The sequence below is a fragment of the Lemur catta genome, chromosome 1 (assembly GCF_020740605.2).
Source record: "Lemur catta isolate mLemCat1 chromosome 1, mLemCat1.pri, whole genome shotgun sequence".
Classification (NCBI taxonomy): Eukaryota; Metazoa; Chordata; class Mammalia; order Primates; family Lemuridae; genus Lemur; species Lemur catta.
Window position 1 is genome coordinate 211,211,811 of NC_059128.1, and position 17,506 is coordinate 211,229,316.

Below are 17,506 nucleotides of genomic sequence, written 5' to 3' on the forward strand. Positions count from 1 at the left end.
CCTCTCCAAGCCCCTCACCATTCCAGCCCCTGCTGCTGAGCTATCTCACTGAAAGGACATCACAAACACTGAATCTGTCTCCAAGATTGCATAAAACAAGAGGAAGAGGACACACGGCCTCAGTGGGTATCCACGTAGCAGCACTGTAGGAAAAGCCTGTGCTCATGCTGGTGCCTCTTCCCACGGCCTCAGCATTTCCCTCATGTCAGCTTGGGCTCAGCTCCTAGCCCTGGCTGCCCAAGAGTGACCCGTGGCACCCTGTGAACAACTTGGACCTGCCAAGTGGTTCACAGTCCATATAGCAGGAATTTAAAGACTTAATTGACGATCACAACTCATTGAAACAAGGAACAGTTTTTGTTTTGTGCCAATAGCTTTCCCCCATTCCCATTTGGTGCAAATCCCTTATCACCATTTTGGCCAGATTTTGTACTATTCCACTCATCATATTTAAGTTGAATTGAAAACTGGAGCACATGTGGCATTTTAGAAACACTAAGAGTCTTCCTAACAATGCTTCACTGTGTTAAGCCACAACTTGCACCTGGATTTCTCTTTGGACTGAATGAAAATGTCTTTCAATCTCTTTTGAATAGCTCCACAGTGAGTCAAAATCTTCAGTACTTCTGAACAATTTCCCAGATAACCTTATTAGCACAGCATTTAAAAATTATATTTAAACACATTTCAACTGTATTTTATGTGTCATTAATATGTATTAGTAAGAAAAAAGTCATTCTTGTGGTCAAATAGATATGGGAAATGGAGGGGAATGCAGGTTTTCTTTTCAGAGCTCCTGAGAACCTTTAAGATGTTGGTGTACTGCAACTTTGCAAGCAGGGTATAAACAGAGCAGTTCCTACACAGGTTTGATACCAGAAGACTTGGGGATGGGTGGGAGGGTAGGGAGAACGGAGAGTGTCTCCTGAGACTGGAGTTCCATGGAATATCTTATGTGACGTATTGGACTAGAGGTTTCACTCCAGTCATGTGTCCTCTCTCATGAGAAACTGCATCTGAGAAATGCCATGAATGTTACCTTGTTTGTGCAAGCCCCAACCAGTAGAACTTTCTTTGATCCAAACAAGCTGAAAGCGAAAGGCAGGAGTCCTAACCTGCCTCTGGTGTGCTCTGGTGCTCCAGCCCATCCGCCCATCATTATTCTCTTCAAAAAAACAGAAGGTTGTGTTTTAGTCTTTTAAACAGTTTGCTTCCACACAAGAAAGTAGATTTGTGGCTTGATTACAGAACTTTTATGTCTCATTAAATATTTCTTTAAAAATACATTTGTTTTAAAAATAACCTAACTGAAGCTAAATAGAACACTTTCTACCCAGATGGCCAGAATACTGAAGGAGTCATATCTGTGCTTCTGCGACGTGACTGAGAAGCCACCTTCCTGATCTAACAAGAGCATGGAACACACAAGGTCCAACCGGAAGCGTGAACCCACCAAGTGCCACTGGGACCAGGGACCTCGTGCTCCTGTCTGAGGTAACTACTGTATTAATGTGGCCAAGGAGATCTCTGCGGGGAATCTGCTAGTGGAGATGGGGAGGTGACAGTCTTCCATATTCTGATTCAGGAGGGGACCTGGACACAAACCAGAATCCAATCATCAGAGCCTTGACCAAATGTTTGTTATGATTTCTTGGGAAAAGTTTGGGAAACAAATTTGTTTACATGCACTCATGAATATAACATTGCTCAGGGGTCTAAGGTTACAACACTGGGAAATACTACCCAAAGTACTGACTCAGGGAAATCCACCTTTAGAATTCAACACGATAAGATGGGACAGAGGATTTCAACTCTGGATACCCTGGTCAGCCACTCAGACTGCAACTGCAAAACTCACCTCAAGAGTGCCTTAAAGAGCCCCACCAGCTGGGCAGTCCCTGCAGCTCCACACACTGACCCATCCTGTGCCTTGTTCCCCACAGAATGGGCCTGCTCCTACCCCTGGCGCTCTGCACCCTGGCCCTGTGCTGTGGGGCTGTGTCTCTGCCCCAGCAGGCCCTGGGCCCCTCGCCTCTGCTCTCCCGGGGCTGCAATGACTCAGATGTGCTGGCAGTCGCGGGCTTTGCCCTGCAGGACATCAACAGAGACAGAAAGGACGGCTATGTGATGAGCCTCAATCGCGTGAACAATGCCTGGGAACACAGACAGGAAGTGATGGTCCCTTCTGGGGCAAGCATTTGGACAAGCTGCAGAGACTGGCCAGGGTGAGCAGGAAACTCAGAGACACATGTTGGCAGGTGCTTTCCAAATTGGAAAGCTTGCTGAGAACACTCTGCTCTCCTCTGCCAGGCTGTGCTGCAATGCTCTTAGTGGTATTAGGAACAAGTGCTAACTGTGAGCCCACTCTGACGCTTGTCTAGACTTCAGTGGTTTATAGGGCATGTGCATAATCCCCCCCCCCAGGTCTCCCATAAAGCAGAGACTTCTTTGTGTAGTCTTTATGGGTTTGTGCTTCCTGTGGGATGTGGTGCATTTTTCTTCCCCTTTCCACAGGATGGCCTGGGATCTCTGTTCTATCTCACACTGGATGTGTTAGAGACTGACTGCCATGTGCTCAGCAAGAAGGCGTGGAAGGACTGTGGGTTGAGGTACTTGCATGAATCGGTGAGTGCTTGTTTTCATAAACTGGTAAGGGCTCTAGGGAAAGCAAGCAGGAGCCCTCTTTCTGCAGGGTGAAGATGCTCAAGGTCTGCCATCTTTTACATGTCCCTCTTTATAACGTCCTGGCAGGTGCCCACTTGCTTATTCTAAGGCTTGTGGACAGAACAAAGTTTTACACAACAGATGTGTTTCCAGAAGTATCAATATGTGGTCAGGGAGACCAGAACTGCGAAGTTACCAAAAATTCTATAGTGAATACATACATCTTTTATGCTTCCAAGATCCTTTGTAGGCTTACACCAGTGTTTTAATTGTGAGAAAGGAATCAAAGCTCCAGATGTGTGTTTAAGGTAGACTGTAGAAGCAATGGAGGGAGAGCTGTTTTGGTATGCTTTGTTTTATTTTAATGAGGCTTGGGAGAATAAGTTACAATATGGGAGCTCAAAAGTATGTCGTGTAAAGAGAAATACCTTCCTTAAATTATGGAATCTAAAGGGCCTCAGAAATGATCCTTTCAAAATGACTATAGAAGATGCTTGAAAATCATTTAGTCAGTTTTCATTTGATTTTCGGTTATTCTTGGAATACTTTCATTGGCTGATGTGAAACTTTATGAATCCAGTAGAGTGAATGATATACATGTTTAGAAGTAAACAGTTGGATCAAGATATCTTTTTAAATCATTTCCCCAAATCTGTAAAACTACACCTAACTGGTTTTGAAAAGCACATGATCTGTTTACCCTGTTGTAAATTATATTTGTAAAGGTAACACTAGCTGCTATGACAAAGACACTAAAAAGTGAATACAGACTCTAACATGACAGAAGTTTAGGTCTCACTCATGTGAAGTTCAAAACGGAAGCTCCTGATTAGGGGCGGGAGGTGTGTGGATTTCTCCAGGAGTGATGTGGAGACCCAGATTCATTCCACACTGCAGTTCCAGACGCTGCCGGCTTCAACTCGTGACTTCCATGGTCACCATGCTCATCTGTGTCAAGCTATGGAAACAGAAAGAGCTTAGAGAATAGTAAGAACTTGGAAGATCTTTATGGGCCAGACCTGGAAGTGATGACGTGTGACATCTGCTCACGTTCGTGTGGTTAGAACACAGTTATACACAGTCACAGCAACTGTGAGGGAGGCTGGGAAATGTAGGTGTTGGGTGTTAGGTTTTATGGACTGAAAAGTGAATAAAACATGGCAGTAATGAAATCCAGCCTTCTGCGACATTCAGTTACAGAGTCCATGATGACATATTCAGCTAGTTGGGAGGGAAGATCCTATTCAATATACTCTATTACATATCTTTGAACAACATTCTCAGAATAAGTAAATGTGTGTGAGGTGAAAATTATCTTGCTTTGCTTTCTGTTTAAATTATGAAACTAACACATGCTCATTACAGAACACTCACTACCAACAGTTCACTTTCTTTCTAGAAAATGTCTTCCTTACTTCATCCTTGCCAACACTGAGTATTATCTTCTTGTTCCATCTATGCCTCTGTTACGGTCATATAATTTATAGGATTGAAAACCAATAATTTTGAAACTGGTCTCATTGGCATCAACAGTTTCTCACAGAAAGATTCTTGGTACGTGCCCGGACTGCCCAGGCCCTAGACCCACTGATTCTTCAGATCCCCATGTTTTGGAAGCTGCTACCGAGTCTCTTGCAAAATACAACAGTGAGAGCACCTCGAAGCAGTATTCTCTCCTCAAAATCACAAGGGCTTCTAGCCAGGTAAGACTAAAATGCACAAGCCAGTTAGACAAACAGTGTGTCTCATAGCCATTGCTATAGATTCCTAAGCTGAGAGAATGTCAAGGCACTCCTTCTGCTTAGAACCCAAGAGCCTTTCTCTACCTTCCCTACTTTGGTAGACCTGATGCGCATTCAATCATGTTTCAGTTTCTGAGTTATTCTGTGACATTTCTGTAAGAGTGAGGTGACTCCATTTTACTTCCTCAACCTTAGGGCAGGAAAAGAAATGGACTCTCAGTCTCCTTGGGGGATTCTTTGCAAATTCACTGTTTCTGCTATATTGTCATAGACCACCCAGTGGGACAACTTGTACTCCATGTGAAGGCCTGGAGTGGATGTTGAATTTTATGGATAAGGGAAAATGGGGGCTCATTTGGATTATGTTGATAACTTTTTCATATGGAGAGAAATTAATCTAAAAAAACAATTCTAGCCAGGCGGGCGAACCCGGAGGAGTTCTTTGAAGAAAAATGTGCTTCTTGAACCAATTGCAGTTTGTTCTCTACATAAAGAACTCTTAAGGCTACTAGTGGGATAGAAGCAAATTAAACTGAAAGCTCATCTGCAGCTCAGAAAAACGAAGACATGGTGTTTTGAGGAGTGAAGGTAGCATGGTGTCGGCCATGGGTGATCAAGACACAGCCAGACAATGTGGACCAATTTCTTCAAACTATGGCTTTTCTGCTGTCTGCTTGCAGTGTTGATGGTGGTGGTGCTGGTCATCAATGTTACTCAGGTAGAGATCTCTACACTGGAGAGCCCTGGTTCTGCTTCAAACCAAAGAAGCTCCCTTGCAGCAGCAGAATTAACCATTTCAAAGGTGGATACCTGAAGGGTCTTCTGACTGCTTCAGAGAGTGCTTTCTTCCAGAGTGGTGTCAATATCAAAATGCCAAGAAACTCCAATGGGCCTGATTGGGTAACTGTGATTCCCAGGAGGATAAAAGAAACTAACAACCTAGAACTATCTCAAGGCTCAGGAACTTTTCCTTCTGGAAAGACCAGTGGAGGCCCAGAAAGTTTACGATGCGTCAGTTTAATGACCCTGACAACATTACAGAGTGCTTACAAAGAAAAGTGGTGCATTTATTTGGTGATTCAACAGTTAGACAATGGTTCGAATACCTTACTACATTTGTTCCAGATTTAGTGGAGTTTAACTTGGGTAGTCCCAAGAATGTGGGTCCCTTCCTTGCAGTGGACCAGAAGCACAACATCCTGCTCAAATACCGCTGCCATGGTCCACCCATCCGCTTTACGACCGTCTTTAGCAGTGAGCTTCATTATGTGGCAAATGAGCTGAATGGTATTGTGGGAGGGAAGAACACTGTGGTTGCCATAGCTGTATGGTCTCACTTCAGCATCTTCCCCCTGGAAGTGTACATCCGGTGGCTCAGGAATATCCGTCGAGCAGTGGTCCAGCTCCTGGATAGAAGTCCTAAGACTGTGGTGGTCATCTGGACAGCCAGTGCCCAAGAGCTGGGGCCTGAGGTGAGCCTTTTCAACAGCAACTGGTACAACTTTCAGCTGGACACCATTCTTTGGAGGATGTTTTCAGGGGTTGGAGTATATCTCGTCGATGCCTGGGAGATGACCCTGGCCCATTATCTACCCCACAAGCTGCATCCAGATGAAGTTATTGTGAAGAACCAGCTGGACATGTTCTTGTCCTTTGTGTGCCCCTTGGAGACCTAGCCTGTCCTGGAGGGGACTGGAGGAATCATATTCAGTTACTTTCCCAGTTGGCCTGTGTTACAGAAAGTGGCCCCATTGAGAGATGACTGCCATTAATATGCACAAAATTTCAAAAAGAGCTGAACCTTACATAATGACTTGTAAAGAGTTTAGAAAATACAGGTTACATTTATATCTACCTATAGGATTTTTTTCCAATCTTGACTTAACCATGATAGAACCTTTATTAACAGCATCTACACACTGTATTGCTCTTGTAACCAAAGATGCTAATGAGTGTATTTGAATTAGCTTCTCTTGGGAAGGGAGATTACTGTGCTAAAGAGTGTGAAAAATGTTTGGACATAAATAGAAAGGACACGTTTGGTTGGCAGTGGAGTGTTTGTAATTTATCTGGTAAAGGAAATTGAGTGCATCTGCATGAATAGCACAAGTGATCCATCTTCAGGGGGTGAACTAGAGAAGGCTTGTAGTCAGAGGTTCTTGGAACACACTGATGACTGCCATGTCTCAGGAGTTTCTCTTGATGATCTACCTTTTCTAATTACTTGAAAATTGCAATGTCCTTGGTCAGAATTTTACAATTTCCTGATTTTATCTAGAAAAGAAACAAAAGGGAAATATGAAACAAGCATATATAAAATATGTGCTTTGAATTTATATTTGCATTTGGTGATTGTTTCCTATTTGATTCAGCTAAATTTTATGTGTGGACTACTTATTCTAGAATAACCAATTTTGGAACTGAAAGGGGGAAATGTATAAATGGAAATTTATTTTTATGTTCTGAAGTTTGAGGGTTTTAAGAATTGACTTTCATGTAAAGAATGCTATTGATTATTATAAAGTTGTGGAAATTTTTTCCACTAATCTCAAATGTTTCTTTTTTGGTTGTTACTTTGAACTACATACCAAAATTAGAAATTCAAATCTAATTAGAAATTAGTAAAATTAGGTATTAAAATCTATGACAGGTTTTTTTTAATTTGGGTATAAGATATATACATTATCTCATGCTTGGAAGAAGCTGTTATTCCTATTGGATATCTAAAAATAATGGAATTATTAATTTTATTTGACTTAGTTAATTTGGGATCATTTAGTAAGCACTTTTTTCTTTTTGAGCTATGATATATTACAGCTTAGTTTAAGTTGTTCCTAAGCAGACATGTGCTTCTACTAGGGAAGCAGTTTCTACTAGGGAAGCTTTAGAAAGGAAGACAGATGCTTAAAGCATGAAAAATATGCACGCTTAGAAGAATGGGTCAAAAACTTTGGGTTTTTAACTTCAGATAGAGGATCCAAGACCTTCCCTTTCCTATCCTTGAGGACCACCTTCTACGTTATAAAATATTTTTTGGAGAAAGAAAAAGATTTTTAATTGTTGAGTCTGAAGAGGACCAAGTAGTTAAATATATTAAAATAGCTTAATTTTAATGATCCTTAAGCTTTGGAGTACCTAATAATCACTTGTAATATTTGATAAAAATGCAGAATTAGAGGCCAAGTCTCTGAGAGTTATAGAATTAAACTCTGTGACAAGTACGCAGTGATTCTGATACCATGGTGGTGTTCCAAACTTTGAGAAACACTGACTAGGGGAAAAGGGAAGATAAAATGAGGGAAGTAACATCGCTTATTATTTCAGGGGCTGTACCAATAACTAATTTAATTCTGCTCATGATCCAGTAGTGTAGGTGGTATTAGCTCCATTTTATACATAAAGAACTCGAGTTTGGATTTGAACTAAGGTATGTGAGAGTCCATAGCCCTTTTCAGCTACAACTTGTTAGACTTTTATAAAGAGGTTTTATTTTCATGGGAGAACTCAGGCATTTTCTTAAGAAGAATTGCTAGAGGAGGGTAAGGAGACATTTTCCCAGTAGAATTTCAAAAAGAAAGAGGGCACTGCCTCTCTACTGGTTTGGAATGATGCTACTTGTTTGTGCAAATGATTTCTTGTGATCTTGTCCAGTTTCTGTTATTTTTTGATTTGGTGACATGAGGTCATAAAGATTTGATGACATAGTTTACTGAGGTATTCTCAGTCACTTCCATCCCTCTTCTAATTTGTCTTTCTACACTCCGCTGTGGAAATTTTGATAGAGATTGAAATATTACTTAAATCTTTCAGAACAGTTAGATATAATAATTTAGTTTCCTCTGAAAAGTTTATTTTAGGCCAGGACCACATACTTCTGAATATCAGCATGCCAGCCAAATAATAGTTTGTTTTAAATATATATTTCCCATTATAATTATAAAAGATCATAACTTTTAAAAACTATAAAAATCTAGAAGAAGAAAAATCTATGGATAAAATCCATAATTCTATCATCTGAATGCAGTGAACATTAGCATTTTGGTATTGTTTTTGCAGGTTTCTTAACTACATATTTGTTATGATAGAAAATATGTAATTTGGATATGTTTTTTACTTAACACACATATTTTTCTGCTAGTCTTCATAACTTAATTATAAAGGTCTTCCTAATAAAAAAAAAAACAATTCTACATTAGGAAAAATACTCACTAAGGAAGGAGTTTAGGACCCACTCAAATCCTTAAGTAGCAAAGTCTTGTGGTTATATTCTCTAAACTACAAAGTCATAATACATGGTCTGACCATCATGGGGATTTACAGGGCAAGAGGATACATGTGTTGGCAATGACTCTGACGATATATGTTTCTGTTGCCCCCACGTGGAAAGATTTGGTTTTATTTCTCAACTCTTGTCTCATACTAGTAGATATCTAGCCCTGACTCCTCTGTGGTTAGATCTGCTACCAGCAACTGCCTACATCAGCCCCTCTACTCTCATGTGAGTGTTCCTGAATGTCTTCACATGTCTGAGCAATGTGTTATAGATCATCTGTTAATACTTGTTGATTGTACAACATTCTAGGTGTTGTACATCTTCCTCAAGAAGCTTGCAGTGTGGTTGGCATGAGTCAGGCCCAGGTGCAATGCTTCTGGACAATCTCTGTGGTATATTCTAAAGGCCAAAATACATGGTATCATAGTAACCAATAATACAAGGGTATAAGTGAAGGTAATCTGTGTTGGTCAGGGAATAAAAGGCAGCTCTTCACCTGGCCTTGAAGGAAGGCTAAAGGTCGGAAAGAGAAAGGCAATTTAAGATGCAGAAAGAGTGTAAATGGAGGAAGGAAGGCACTGGATATTTTGGTAGGATTGCGGCACGTGGCACACCTGCTAAAGAGGATGTGACATGCAAAAGATCAAGATGTCTCAACACCACTGTCTTAAGAAGTTTTCTTAGGCTGGGTGCAGTGGCTCATGCCTGTAATCCCAGCACCTTTGGAAGCTGAGGCAGGAGGATCGCTTGAGGCTGGGAGTTGGAGGTTGCAGTGAGCCACAGTCAGGCTACTACATTCCAGCCTGGGCTACAGAGCAAGACTCTGTCTCTAAAATAAATAAATAAATAAATAAATAAATAAATAAAAGAAGTTGTCTTGATGGCATGTGACCTTACGACTGAAATGCAGGAGGGGAAGAGACTGACACTTCAAAGTTTGGTCTGATTGGAGGGTTCAGTAGGTGATGCAATGTGAAGGTGTACCAGGCAAGAGGAATAAGTTCAAGTTCAGACTTAATCTATTGCCCAACTGTGAAAAGGGGAACATAGTGGTAGGACGTGTAACACTTGACTTTATGTAACTCTAATCAATTTTGAGCCTAAATCAATTTCCTTCTGCAATGTGATACAGTTGCAAAAATGTGGTCATACAAGGCAGTAAAAGTAAAGAGAGTATTTACGCAATGCCCTGCTTTGATCTGAACAGACGCGGTTATACCTGCAGTGCAGCATATTGTCCCATTCCATGAGACCCCTTTGAAGAGGACAAAGTCAAATTGGCACTCATTCATGGGAATGTACCCCAGATGGGGAGAGGACCTGGACACTATCTAGAACATTCTTGGAGGTATAAATTGGCACAAGCTTTTGACAGGCAATTGGACAATACACATGAAAATCCTTACAAAACTGATTTATTGCATATTCTGACCTCATTCTCAGAATCATAAAAAAACAGCCTCCAAACCTGCTCTATGGGTTCTTCCTTCCCCACTTCCTTTTTTCTTTCTTCTCTTCTTTTCTTTTCTTTTCTTTTCTTTTCTTTTCTTTTCTTTTCTTTTCTTTTCTTTTCTTTTTTTTTTTTTTGAGACAGGGTCTTGCTCTGTTGCCCCAAGTAGAGTGCAATGGTGTTATCTATCATAGTTCACTGCAACCTCAAACTCCTGGACTCAAGCAATCCTCCTGCCTCAGCCTCCCGAATAGCTGGGACTAGGTGCATTATTTTTAGTAGAGATGGGGCCTCACTCTTGCTCAGGCTGGTCTTGAACTCCTGACCTCAAGCAATCCTCCTGCCTTGGCCTCCCAGAGTGCTAGGATTACAGGCATGAGCCACCTTGCCCAGCCCCCCTTGCCCACTTCTTAGTAACCTCTTGGTCATATCTCATAGCTTCCCAGTCACTTTCATCTATGAGAACAATGTTATTTAAGCAACTGAGATTCATGGTTAGGTATTAAGAAGTTTAGTCAAGTCTAAACCTGAACATCTATCTCACACACAATTCACAAGTGCTCTCATTTCAGAATAAAATTGGCCTATGACTGAGGTCCCACTATGGGGAAGGTGTCAAGGTTTGTTTTTTCCTTTTTTCTCCCCTTCCTGCTGTCTAACCAAAATCTCTCTTGCTGTAACTTTGGTTCCTCCAGGTTCATGTGGAGGAGATGAGATTAAAAGAAAGGGTCACAAGTCTTTTTTACATAACTGGTCCTGCTGTAGTCATTCTCTCTTGGTCAACACTGGCATCTCACTGATGCCTTCTGCGTGACAGTCTCCAGTGCTGGCTCTCTAATGCAGCACAGGTGTGGGTCCTTCAGGAAGTCCTTCCCTAGCCTACCGGCCCACCACCACATGTCCCCTCACCTCCTACCCTCGAAAGGCCATTAAGCGCACCCTGGATTTGCAGGCTGCCCCGTGGACCCAGGACACTCGCTTCACAGAACTCTCGCACATCCTTGCTATTTTAAACAGTGAGAACAGACTGCCTTGCCTCTGCCCTTTCTCCTTATCCTGCCTTCCTGCTCACTCACCTTCAGAATTCTCTGAGAAGCAGACAATGCATCAGTTTCCATGTGTGGGGACACATGTCAAACTCACCCACAACCTGTCTCGCTGGCCTTGGTTCTGGTGTCAGAACTGGGTGGGCCTGCCAGTTTCAGCAGCTAATACGCACCATCCATGGAGGGAGTGGCCAAACTCTACTCTTTGCCCACATCCTGAATTTCTCGGTGAGGATCTCTTAAAGTCCACCACCTTGACTTGGTGAAGGGATAGAGAGAGGAAAATCTATAGCACCATTCACCAAGGATTCCCTATTTCAGTGAACTTTCCCATGAGAGGGGGTTCCTAATCTTTTTATATCATCTGCGTAAATGGTTGCAGTCCCTGTCTGGCCACTTCTCATTAAGTTCTGTTCTACTAAGTGTAGAATACTCATCACTTTCTTTTCTCAACTTTGGTGTTTTAGCAAAAATTCTAAGGCAACAGAAGGCCCATTCAACATTCTGTTACACTTGACAATGTTTACATGGTTTAATCTAACAAGCCCCCTCCTAGGAATTTATTCTGTGAAAATAATCACGCATGCACCGAAAGCCTGTTTATTGTAAAATCATTTATAATTAGAGAAACAACCTAATGTTCAAAAAAGGACAATAAAGATTGTTTAAATAAACGATGGTATATTTATAGGATGGAATTTTAGGTAGCACTTAAAAAGATCACAGAATATTTAAAGACATGGAAATGTTTTTACAATATATTAAATGAAAAAAGTTTTATAAGCCAATGTGATACCATATCATTTCTGTAAAAGAAAAATAAATAAAGACATAGAAAAAAGACAAAAAATATAAATAAAAATATTAAGTATAGCTATCATTGGGTGATACAATTTTGGATGATTTTTTTTCTTCTTTTTTGTTTATATCCCTATATTTTCCACATTAAACACTTATTACTTTTAAATTAGTTTATTTTTAAATAAATAAGAATTAAAACACCTGAAAATGGTTCTAACTGAAGAAAAGGAATTTCAAACTGTCTTCAGAGTTATAAAAGGCTGTTGTGTAAAACAATCAATCAATTTTTCTGCAGACACCAAATGTAGAATCAGGAACAAGAGGTGGATGTTATATAAGATAGATTTCAGTGTAATGCAATCAAATCATTTTCTAAACATCAGAGTTCTCCTGTGGTGGAGTGAATTCTCCATCCTGGGAAGTATTTGTGTCTAGTCTACATAGTGACTTGGAGGGAGGGTGGGAGTGTTGTAGAGAGGACAGTGATAGTGACTGCCCGATGTATAGAAGGAGTGAAAAACCTGCCGGGGACAGTGTGTCTACACACTGGAAAGCAACTTTTTCACCTATTAGGGTGATGGTGAACCTCAATAATCATGTGAAATTATGTTTTTTTTTTAAACTTCAGCCTTTTGGTTTTTGCAAAGCCTCTCTGAGTACAGGAGGGATGAAGAAGTTTGTCTCAGTGTCTTGCAAAATCTTTGAACCACAGCTATTTTTCAATCATTTGGGTAGGATTCCTGGAAAGAAAAAATTATTGTCTATCTTTTAGCTGCCCCAGTCCCACTTCCTCTTTTCTTTCCAAGTCCCAGATTCTCCTCCTACCCGCACTGCTGCAAGCCAGATCCACTTGGTGGCTGACAAAAGACCCAAAAGACTGTCATGCTTTCTTTGGCCCAGAGCACAGTCATGTAGAATAAAGCAAGAGCCCTTTAGGTCAACCCTATGGGCACTAAGTTCAGTGTCCCAAAGGAGCTTTAACTGCAACTCTAGGAAGAACACGTTCCCATGGAAGCATTCAAGTCCTCTCCAGCATGTTAAGCACTGACTATAAGCAGCCTGGTACAGTGGAGAGGGCAAGTGGACAGGCCACCTACCTAGTTATGACATTTGTGAGACCTCCAGTCAAGTTTCCACAGGTCTTGGTTCCCCCTGGCCATTGTCTGTTTTGTTTTTAACCCTTTCACCAGGAGTCCCATCCCTCTTACCTGGTCTCCCTTTGAAACATTCCCTCAGAAGGCACAGACCAACTTAGCCTGGTACCAGGCATGGCAGGGCTCTCCCTATGAAACTCTGCATTTGAAAATGTTTCAGACTCTGGCCCCTGGAGGTGAAAACTCTGCTATTAACTGGGATTCTGGGAGCCTCCCCAATAGGGAAGAGCCTCTGCAGAAACACACAACCCTCACTGTCTCCCCCTACAAAACAGAGCCAAGAGGATCTGTCCAATACCTTCCCAATTTAGATGATGAAAAGCCCAACAATTCCCAGGAAAAGGGCTCTCGGGAGGCCTTCCCGGTGCAGCTGGATCTAACCACAAACCCCCAGGGAGAAACCTTGGATGTCTCCTTCCTCTTCCTGGGGCCTATGGAGGAGAAGCTGGTTGTCCTGCCTTTCCCCAGAGAAGAACAACGCTCTGCCAAGTGCCCAGGACCAGCCCAGGAGGCCAGCGCTCTTGTCCTCCCACCATGAGAGTCACACAGAGGGTTCCATGGGAGTGTGGTGCCCTGCATGAGATGACAGGTGGTGGGGACAGAGACAGGGAGTCCAAATGTAGAGAGTGGCTAATGAAGGACATCTTTTTCACTCTTCTGGGTTTCAACATGTTGGCTGGGAATGGAAATAAAGAGCCTCAACCCTCCACGTGGGCTGCACTCTACACTGTGCACCGGGCTGTACCCGGGGCTGCGTCCCCTCTAAACTGACCCCCGTCTCATGTCTCATGCCATGGAGAGATGCACCTCTGTGTCTCCAACCACTCACTTATGAAGACTTTTATCCTTTCAGCAGTACGTGTGTGTGTGTGTGTGTGTGTGTGTGTGTGTGTGTGTGCTCAAATCTCAGTACTAGGCATTCCATGAGGAAAGATACTTTCCCTAATACCAAGAGATATGAGAACCTGAGACCCAGCAGGGGTCACTGTCTGCATCCCCTTCAGTTACATATCAGGTATTCGCTGGGGGCTGCCCACACCATCTCCAGCCCACCACCCCTTTGCATCTGTCTGAACGGCTCTGGGTCTCAGCAGGGGGCAGCTCACTGAGAGGTGGGGCACAGGGCAGAGTCGTGTGCCTGTGGCCTGTGCTGGGCACTGTGGGGGCATCAGACCACAGCAGTTCTCAGTGCTACACTGATCATTGTCACAATTTCTTTCAGGACAGACAGTAGAGGTTCCATTATCACAGTCAATCACAGTCTTCTCTGTAGGGCAAATTTCCTCTCAATTAGAAATATACATGTGTTTACACACACACACACACACACACACACCCCAGATAGTACTTTTGACATTTGGACAGAGATTTTACAAAATATAGCTGTTGTCCTCCATCCTGGCACTTGTTCCTAGAAGAGGCCTTAGTGTACCTTGCATAAGAGAAGTAAACAGTACTCATACTGCACCACTCTTATCTCCTTCCCACGGGAAGGGAAAATGATTATGTGGGAGAGTAATGTGGGGTTTTACACCCCGTTTCAGTCGGGGTCTGGAAAGAAGCAGAATCATACTCAGATGGCTCCACTGAAAAAACTTTGGAGAAGGGACCTTTCCTGAAGCCTTGTGGGCCAGGCCAAGGGAATGACAAGGGATGCTGAGGCACCTGGACAATAGTGACAGCAGGCAGCCTTCACCAGCCAGGCTGAGCAGGAGGAGGGGGTGGCCTCCCCAGCCCAGAGTGAGCTGCCCCTGAGGGGCTGCTCCAAGGGAGGACTGCCCTGAGGGAGGGAAGCACCCTGCCCTCTCCTCCCCTCCTGCCTCCTTCTATTCTCCTCTTCCCATTGGCTCTTTGAACCCCACAGTAAACTAGCCATCAGGGCAGCCTGGATTGTTCAACCCCTGCAGTCAGCCTGGGAGACAAGGCTTGGCAGAGAAGGCCCAAGGATGGACCTGGGGCAAAAGAAAAACCATTACAAGCCCCAAGTGGGATTTCCCCAAGGGAGGTCTACACCACCCTCTGTACTGAAAAATGGGAGGGAAGGACCTTGACTCTGTGTCTCCTTCTTACTACCACCTCCTTTCTCTTCTGGCTAAAGCATGAATTGTCCCAGTGCTTGCCACTTCCTCACCACCTACCCATTCCTCAGGTCAGTGCAATATGAATTCATCCCTTTTTCCATAACCCACTGACTTGGTGTTCTCTAATGACCTCCTTATTCTGAATTCAAAGGAAGCATTTCTGTTCACATTTACTTACACTCTTTCAAATATCTGGCAATGCTAACCTTTGCTCGCTCTTCAAACTCTCTCAAGTACACTTTGTCCTACATCCTCCAGGTTTTTCTCCTACTGTTCTGACCACTCTCCCTCAGACCCCACCTTGGGTTCCTCTGCCTCACCCCTTTGATGCTGTTTCTCTGGCCTTCAGTCCTGGATCTTCTCTTGCTCCACAAACTCTGTAAAGGCAAGCTAATCCATGACCTTGTCAATCATCTCAAAATGCTGCAGTCATTACTGGTTTAAGTCCCTTGTGTTCAAGTAATCAGTGTTAGCAGATTGATAACACTAATCTATGCTGAAACTTCAGGAGTTGGACATTTCTAGTTTTATGGTATTAAGGTTATCTCTGGTGAATGTTTAAAAGTGACATTTTCAACAATAAGAAAACGAGAAAGCCAATTTAAAAATTGGTCAAAAGATCTGAACCTCACCAAAAAGATATAGAGATGGCAAATAAGCATATACAAAGACACTGAACTTCTTATGTCATCAAGGTAATGCAAATTATAGCAACAATGAGATACTACCACATATCTGTTACAATAAGCAAAATTTCAAACACTAACAACACCAAATGCTGACAAGGATGTGGAGCAAAAAAACCTCTCATTCCTTGTTGATGGGAATGAAAAATGGTACAGCCACTTTGAAAGGCAATTTTTCAGTTTCTCATAAAACTCTTACTATACGGTAAACATACTCTTACCATATGATCCAGCAATCACACTCTTCGGTATTTACGCAAATGAGTTGAAAACTATGTCTACACAAAAACCCAGGAGTGAATGTTTATAGCAGATCTACTCATAATTGCCAAAACTTGGAAGCAACAAAGATATCCTTCAGTAATTGAGTGGATAAACTGTGGTACATCCAGACAATGGAATATTATTTGGCACTAAAAAGAAATGAGACATCAAGCCATGAACAGACATTTAAGGAACTTAAATGCATATCACTAAGTGAAAGAAGATGATCTTAAAAAACTACATACTATATGATTCCAACTATATGACATTTTGGAGAAGGCATAACTAGGAAGATAGTAAAAAGCTCAGTGGTTTCCAGGGGTTAGCAAGGAGAGAGGGGTGAATAGGTGGAAAACAGAGGATTTTTAGGGCAGTGAAACAATTCTGTATAATACTACAATGGTGGACACATGTCATTTATACATTTGTCAAAACCCATAAAATAGGGCTGGGCGCAGTGGCTCACGCCTGTAATCCTAGCACTCTGGGAGGCCAAGGCGGGTGGATCGTTTGAGCTCAGGAGTTCGAGACCAGCCTGAGCAAGAGTGAGACCCCGTCTCTACTAAAAAGGGAAAGAAATTACCTGGACAACTAAAAACATATATAGAAAAAATTAGCCGTGCATGGTGGCGCATGCCTGTAGTCCCAGCTACTCCGGAGGCTGAGGCAGGAGGATCGCTTGAGCCCAGGAGTTTGAGGTTGCTGTGAGCTAGGCTGACGTGACGGCACTCTAGGCCCAGCAACAGAATGAGACTCTGTCTCAAAAAAACAAAACAAACAAAAAAACCCCCCATAGAATGTACCTTAAAAGTGAACCCTAATATAAACTATGGCCTTTAGGTAATACTGCTGTGTCATTATAAGTAATACATCGACTGTAACAAATATACCACTCTGGTTCAAAAGTTTTAGTGGGAGATGCTGTGATGTGGGGAGCAGGGGTAGGGAGTGTACAGGAACTCTCTGTACTTTCCACTCCATTTTAGTGTGACCCTAAAACATAAATATAAATTTATGCTATATTTATATATTAATTAATATATATTTATATAAACATTAATTAATTAATATAAATATAAAGTATAATTTAAATATAAATATAAAATATAATTCCTATTTTTAAATGTAAATTAACAAAATAGATACAGTAAGCTTGATAAAAATGGAAACAACTTCTTTAAAAAGTGACTCCTATTTAAAAAACTGAATGTTATATTAAATGTATTAGTAAGATGAATAAATAATAAAAACAAAGATTAAAAATAGGCCAGGCGCAGTGGCTCACGCCTGTAATCCTAGCACTCTGGGAGGCCAAGGCGGGTGGATCGCTCGAGGTCAAGAGTTC

At 42.1% G+C, this 17,506-nt stretch overlaps 2 protein-coding genes across 2 annotated transcripts; both read left to right on the forward strand.

The window, feature by feature from the left end:
* The first annotated feature begins 1,811 nt into the window (after window positions 1-1,811).
* On the forward strand, window positions 1,812-4,710 carry LOC123646836 (fetuin-B-like). The gene is made up of 3 exons (XM_045564026.1): window positions 1,812-2,169; window positions 2,515-2,625; window positions 4,678-4,710. The coding sequence occupies exons 1-3, from the start codon at window positions 1,945-1,947 to the stop codon at window positions 4,708-4,710; spliced, it is 369 nt and encodes a 122-aa protein (XP_045419982.1). The 5' UTR covers window positions 1,812-1,944.
* A 350-nt stretch (window positions 4,711-5,060) lies between these two features.
* LOC123646916 (NXPE family member 3-like) lies at window positions 5,061-6,952 on the forward strand. Its single transcript, XM_045564131.1, is given in 2 exon segments — window positions 5,061-5,382; window positions 5,385-6,952. Coding segments are annotated over 2 exon segments (1,020 nt in total). The 3' UTR covers window positions 6,083-6,952.
* Window positions 6,953-17,506: the final 10,554 nt, after the last annotated feature.